The sequence below is a fragment of the Trichogramma pretiosum genome, unplaced genomic scaffold, assembly GCF_000599845.2.
Source record: "Trichogramma pretiosum strain Unisexual culture from Peru unplaced genomic scaffold, Tpre_2.0 scaffold131, whole genome shotgun sequence".
Lineage (NCBI taxonomy): Eukaryota > Metazoa > Arthropoda > Insecta > Hymenoptera > Trichogrammatidae > Trichogramma > Trichogramma pretiosum.
In genome coordinates, this window is record NW_019640808.1 from 229,107 (window position 1) to 235,152 (window position 6,046).

Sequence of the window (6,046 nt, forward strand, 5' to 3'; positions counted from 1 at the left end):
AGTAAACTATATTATAAATGATGCAAAAAAAGGAAGTTGGAAAAGAATAATTGTACAAATAGTATGTATCTACCAACAAATGTTTATTCCATTCAACGAACGCTTGGTTTTTAGAAATTGCATGATATTTTGGTCTCGGAAGATGGGTATTTTACAAAGACAACTTGTACAAAATCCATAAAAACTAAATTTCAGTCTTCGGTATCAACAATTGCTGGTAGAGCTTGTCATCTATGGATCACATGTTCTGAAAGAAAAAGCTATGGGTTAGTACATTCGTAACCTCCAAAAAATCTTCAATCTACAATAAGTACAAACTCATGTTTATAATGATTGTAAATGAAATTATTAATAATATTCTAAAAACGAAACTTACGTTTGAATGATTTATCTAAGCCTTCTGGCTTCACGTTCGGACTCGAGAAGGGTCAAGAGATCGCCTTCGCGCACTGGGCCCTTAACGTTGCGAATGATCTGTCTGTTTTCCTCTCCCAGGAACTCAACCTTCACCTGTGTACATTGTCCTTGGGACCCGGTACGACCGAGAACTTTGATAACCCTGGCGAGTACAGTTGGTTTTTCCATTGTTTTTTATATATTTTTTAATTTATAAAAAAAACTCGAGAACACGTGTGTATATCAGAGATATATCGTGAAAGAAAGGTTACTCTGCTAAGCCGGCGCTGTGGTTGGACTGCTGGAGTGGCACGAGGCTACTGCGCATGACCGTCACCGTACAAAATATTGTGCATTGACAAACGGCAGGCGGGAAATACAAAGTAAAAATTATTGCATATTTTGATGCTTGCGAGTGTTGTGATAAATCTTTCACAGGAAAATTTATTATTACTTTACACCTTTACAATTAAAGAGTTTGTTAAGAAATACATTACTCTTTAGTAATGCTTCTTTATTCAGATAAAAGATCTCTGTTAACCAAAAGAATTGATTGTTTTAATTTTTGCAAAGTTCTGAAGACAATATGGAAATTGGAAATAAAATTGATGCAATACAAAAGTTTACAATAGTTTTTCAAATGCAATTTTTAATCAACGAAGTAACTTGATTCATTCAACCTTACAAAAGTTCATCATCTAGATTTTTTTGTTGTCCAGTTTCTTTTAGATGTTTATCATACAGTATTCGTATTTCTTTTAATAACTTAGAAACATTTGTTCCAAATTTAGCAGATATCGGAATTATAGGATCGTCTATCTTTTCTTGCAATAATTTCAAATTTTCCTGGAAAATTAATTGTCATTTTCATATGATTAGATTTCTTGTTTTCTTTTGATTGAAACTATTTGATCAAAAAGTTATAACTTACTGCTGCACCAGGTTCATCAATTTTATTTGCTATAATAATCTTTGGTCGACTTAACAAATTTTCATTAAATTGGCTGATTTCATAAAGAAGTATTTCTATATGTGTCCATGGCTCTTTTTGACTAACATCTATAATGAACAGTAAAGCTGCACAACGTTCAGCATGCTTTAGAAAAGTAATACCTAATCCCTTGTTTAGATGAGAATCTGGTATTAGACCAGGTAAATCAGCAACTACAGAAAATAAATATATTAAGTAAAGCATTTTTAAATTTATAAAATGTATTTCATAAATATTAATTACCAGCAATTTGTTCATAATCATCATATTGAATCATACCAATATGAGGTTTAAGAGTAGTAAATGGATATTCAGCCACTTTTGGTCTAGCTCTTGAAACAGCTCTTAATAATGTACTTTTGCCAGCGTTAGGAAGTCCAATCTAATGCATTGTGAAAGTGAAAATTAAAATATTTACGACTCACAAGTATTAGTGTAAGAAAGCTTACCAAACCCACGTGAGCCATACTTCTTATTTCTAAGACATATTGCTTACTTTCTCCAATACCACCGCTTTCTGCAACTTTTGGTGATTGATTAATATCCGATTTAAAAAATGCATTTCCATGTCCTCCTGCACCACCTCTAGCTGCTATATACATCATTCCTTCTTCATCTAAATCCGCTAAAATAGTACCGTTTATATCCCTAACAATAGTCCCTACAGGGACTTTAACAAATGTATGCTCTGCATTTTTGCCAAAACAATCTTTGTTATAACCTTTTTCTCCATGTTCAGCTTCAATAATACTTTGTACATGTGATAAATCTCTAACATTAGATGTAACCTGCAAGCAATGGTTGATCATTTTTAAAAATTTAAATAATTATTCCTAACATAGATTCTCTTACCTCAAAAATAACATGTCCACCATGACCGCCATCTCCACCATCTGGACCTGCACGATCATTGATGAATAATCTGAGGAATGAAATGCATCCATTACCGCCATTTCCAGCTTGAATTCTCACCTTTGACAAAAATTTTATTAATTAAAAGCACAGAAATTTTATGAGGAAATTAAATTATTTTTCATACTTGTTTCATGTCAACAAAATATTGATTTGTGCTTCCCTTTGATCTTGATTTTGTTGATCTTAAAGCTTTAGCTACATTTTCTTCACTTTCATTCATATGACTATAGCTAGTATGAAAAAGTTTACAACAGTAACTGCTGAAAATTTTTTGATTTTTACAGTAAAAATCATTCTGTTTCAAATAAACTGGCTTTTTTGCAGATCTATAAACAGTAGTAAGTAAACGCCAAGCTCTGACAGGATGCATCTGTAAGTGCAAATATAATTTTGATAAATAAGAATAGTTCTAAATGAAAGACTTTAAATAATATAATCGACCTTACAATTTTATAAGGATTTTATCACATTTTTATTTATTATCTAGATACTATCACATTTAAATTATTTTCAATGATACTTCCAATTATTTCATTGTGTATATGGACAACTAATTTTCTGTGCAATGGAAACTTGTTGGATTTATATGTAATTCTATAAGTTTGTGTTTCTTTTAAGTTAGAAAATTTATAAGATCCAATAAATTCAACATCATTAATCAATAAACCTGCAAAATTATACAGTACCAAGTATAATTTTACAGGTTGAAAGTGCGAATCAACAGAAAAAGTTACATCAAACTTATAACAATTTTGGATGAATGATTCATTTATGCAACTTTCGATTTTGGTTTTGAAACAAAGTAATTGTTTAAAAAAATCTTTCCAGTTGACTGTGTCTTCCTGAATCATGCTCAACTCAATTTTCTCTTTGGGAGCTATATTATGAATATTAGGTTCATCAACCAATTTAAAAATGTGGGTAAGTGATCCTTGTGTATTAAATTTTTTTTCTAAACTTCTATAGCCTGTAACTGTGTAAGTTTGAAATATGGAAGAATCAAAAGGTTCAATTCCAACTAAAATAAAGCTGCCATGGGCTGCCATTTCTACAACTTTCCAAGAATCATTCCAATTTCTACAAGGGTTATCAGCCAACGTTCCTCCTTGCCCATTGCACAAACTCATCAAAATCTTTCCATCTTTCGATAAAATTGATTTGACAGACATAAAAAATTTCTTCAAAAGTTCTCTGTTTTTTTCTATTCTCATTTTTCCTCCAACGTGAGGAAAATTAAATACAATGATATCAAAATGTTCTAATTTTAATATGTCATGTTCTTCTAATTTTGTTGCATCAACTTCACAGAAAACTCGGATGCCTGAAAAGAAAACCATAGTTTGAGCTTGAAATTGATTATTTTTACGAATTAAATTTAAAATAATGAATCACATGACAATACTGACCCATGGCTTTCAAAACTTCTATGTTTTTCTTTCCAGTTTCCACAACATTTTTTTCATAGCAAGTTGCAGTAAGATTGATGTTTAAATTGCGGTTTGCTAATGTGACAGCGAATGAAAAATTACCCTCCCCGACAAGCAAGACATTTTTTTGATTTTCAAACAGAGAAAGTTTCATTTTATCTGGAACGATGTGAAACGATTTGAATCAAAATACAATTAAGAGTGTAATAAATGAAAAACATGAGAGCAACAGGTTAGAAACAAAAATATAAATAATACCTTGAATTTGAACAACTGCAGAAGACTAATCAGTGGAGTACTTTATATCTATATACAATTTTAACAATTTGATGAAATAAACTTAACAAATGTTCCATAAACACATTTACACGTGAAAATACCGACAGTACTTGAACAAAACAATACGCTCTAGCAGTCACTTTTTGGAACCACGCGCATGCATGCAGCATCAGCGACATAAGCTGTCTGCAAAATGATAAAAACTTTAAAAAATAAAATGACTTTATGCAATAGTACGACGAAAAATGTCTTTTTTCGCACATTTTTTAGTGCGCAAAAAGCGTTTTTGGACACTTGTGTGCGGTAAAATGTCTCATTTCGACACTGGTGTGCGGTAAAATGCCCCATTTTGGACACGGGTGTGCGGTAAAACGGCTCATTTAAATTAACGTATTTTTCGCCTACTATTGCATAAAATTTTGTATGCAACACGTGCCCAGCTTTTTGCGCACAGTGTGCGGAAAAAACACCCACTCGTGCCGGCATAGCCGGCACTCGTGTCTTTTTCCGCACACTCGTGCCCAAAAACGCCTTTTGGGCACTTGTTACATAAATAACTATATTATTTATTTTTTTTTGATAAACTGAATTTAAGTAATGGGTAGAATGAATTTGGCTTTCTCTTACAATAAAGTTTAAAAAAATTCAAATAAATTAATAAAAAATTTAATTTAAGTATTGTTTTTGTTCATCAAAGTAACTTTTTTAGTAAAAGAGGATTTTGTAAATTTTTTCAACGAATAAAATAAACTTCTTAAACTATTTTAGTTCTTTAATTGAAAAAAATTAATTATAGCCACTTCTTGTTTGAAGATGTCTCAAACTAAACAGACCTATATAACAATTCGTTTATATTACCGTCAGTGAACTGTTAGGGACCGAGGAATGAACAAGCAGAAGAAGTTGCAACTTTCAGGCTTCAGCGCACGTACGACAGCCATTTTAGATCTTCTTTCTCTTTTTAAGTTGGTCCGTAGAGCTCTATGCACGTGTGTTTTTCAAAGGTCAGTGAATTTTGTTAAAATAGATTGTAAATAAACAATGAAACCATTGCAATTGTTCATGAATTTATCAATAAACATTTAGACGTCGAATAGCCATCAGTTTTTACATTTGTTTACCTAAATTTTTGTTATTACAGTTAATCTATCACCATGGGTAGAGTAAGGACAAAGACAGTTAAGAAGGCTGCTCGAGTCATCATCGAGAAATACTATACCAAGTTGACCTTGGACTTCCACACCAATAAAAGGGTCTGCAGTGAAATTGCCATCATCCCCTCTAAGCCCTTGAAGAATAAAATCGCCGGCTTCGTCACGCATTTGATGAAGCGATTGAGGCACTCACAGGTTAGGGGAATCTCAATTAAGTTGCAAGAAGAAGAAAGAGAAAGAAGGGACAACTACGTCCCAGAGATCTCTGCCTTGGAAACAGACATCATCGAAGTTGATGCTGATACCAAGGAGATGATGAAGATGTTGGAGTTCGGCCACATTGGAGCTCTGCAAGTGTCACAGCCTGCTGCACATGGCTTCAGACGTGCTTGAATTCAAGCTTAAAGCTTTTTAATGTAAATATAATGTTACAATAAAATATAACATTGAAAAAGCTACATGAGAAGTCTTAAATCTTTCTTGGTTATCTCCTTCTCATTACCCTTTACTGCTTTTTTGAAAATTGTAGACGATTCAATGTTTCAGTATCAATTGATTACATTCTTTAAAGAAAACAACTAACTTTAACTTCAATGTTCTACTCACTGTACTTGAAAAATTTATTTAGATTTTCATCTCTCATCTATATTATTACTAATTTACCATATTTGTTCTTTAAATCAATGATGCATTTTAATGTTCAAGCCAATGTACAATGAAATCCAAATAGTTCTTACTAGGAAAGCAAAATTAGCATCTTAAATTGCTACTAGGTACATGGAATTTGTTCAAACATGTATTAATGAGTACATGTCAGAGTACACCGGTACACATCCAGAAATGAGCTTTAAAATTTGGGGACTAAGAAAATTATAATTACATGC

At 32.1% G+C, this 6,046-nt stretch overlaps 3 protein-coding genes across 4 annotated transcripts; 1 reads left to right on the forward strand and 2 right to left on the reverse strand.

Annotated features, from left to right (window-relative positions):
- Positions 1 to 66: 66 nt before the first annotated feature.
- Positions 67 to 691, reverse strand: LOC106657631 (40S ribosomal protein S28). The gene is made up of 2 exons (XM_014379235.2): positions 377 to 691; positions 67 to 247 (listed from the first exon to the last, which is right to left on the reverse strand). The coding sequence occupies exon 1, from the start codon at positions 583 to 585 to the stop codon at positions 388 to 390; it is 198 nt and encodes a 65-aa protein (XP_014234721.1). The 5' UTR covers positions 586 to 691; the 3' UTR covers positions 67 to 247; positions 377 to 387.
- A 336-nt stretch (positions 692 to 1,027) lies between these two features.
- On the reverse strand, positions 1,028 to 4,135 carry LOC106657592 (mitochondrial ribosome-associated GTPase 2). 2 transcript variants are annotated; one of them, XM_014379191.2, is made up of 7 exons: positions 3,988 to 4,135; positions 2,427 to 2,672; positions 2,240 to 2,359; positions 1,837 to 2,175; positions 1,631 to 1,769; positions 1,328 to 1,560; positions 1,028 to 1,242 (listed from the first exon to the last, which is right to left on the reverse strand). In XM_014379191.2, exons 2-7 carry the CDS (start codon positions 2,670 to 2,672, stop codon positions 1,078 to 1,080), a joined length of 1,242 nt encoding a protein of 413 aa, XP_014234677.1. In that variant the 5' UTR covers positions 3,988 to 4,135; the 3' UTR covers positions 1,028 to 1,077. The 2 variants fall into 2 exon arrangements, with proteins under 2 accessions (XP_014234677.1, XP_023316453.1); XM_023460685.1 differs by lacking the exon at positions 3,988 to 4,135 and adding an exon at positions 2,749 to 3,020.
- Positions 4,136 to 4,920: 785 nt separating this feature from the next.
- On the forward strand, positions 4,921 to 5,620 carry LOC106657621 (40S ribosomal protein S17-like). Its single transcript, XM_014379224.1, has 2 exons — positions 4,921 to 5,012; positions 5,150 to 5,620. The coding sequence occupies exon 2, from the start codon at positions 5,163 to 5,165 to the stop codon at positions 5,553 to 5,555; it is 393 nt and encodes a 130-aa protein (XP_014234710.1). The 5' UTR covers positions 4,921 to 5,012; positions 5,150 to 5,162; the 3' UTR covers positions 5,556 to 5,620.
- Positions 5,621 to 6,046: the final 426 nt, after the last annotated feature.

What these genes read in the sequence shown, in the direction of transcription:
- LOC106657631 (XM_014379235.2), bottom strand. Translation starts at nt 585, where the DNA reads ATGGAAAAACCAACTGTACTCGCCAGGGTTATCAAAGTTCTCGGTCGT.
- LOC106657592 (XM_014379191.2), bottom strand. Translation starts at nt 2,672, where the DNA reads ATGCATCCTGTCAGAGCTTGGCGTTTACTTACTACTGTTTATAGATCT. An exon ending in ATTTTGTTGACATGAAACAA is followed by an intron (nt 2,360 to 2,426) that starts GTATGAAAAATA and finishes TTTTTGTCAAAG; the next exon opens with GTGAGAATTCAAGCTGGAAA. An exon ending in GTATGGCTCACGTGGGTTTG is followed by an intron (nt 1,770 to 1,836) that starts GTAAGCTTTCTT and finishes ACAATGCATTAG; the next exon opens with ATTGGACTTCCTAACGCTGG.
- LOC106657621 (XM_014379224.1), top strand. Translation starts at nt 5,163, where the DNA reads ATGGGTAGAGTAAGGACAAAGACAGTTAAGAAGGCTGCTCGAGTCATC.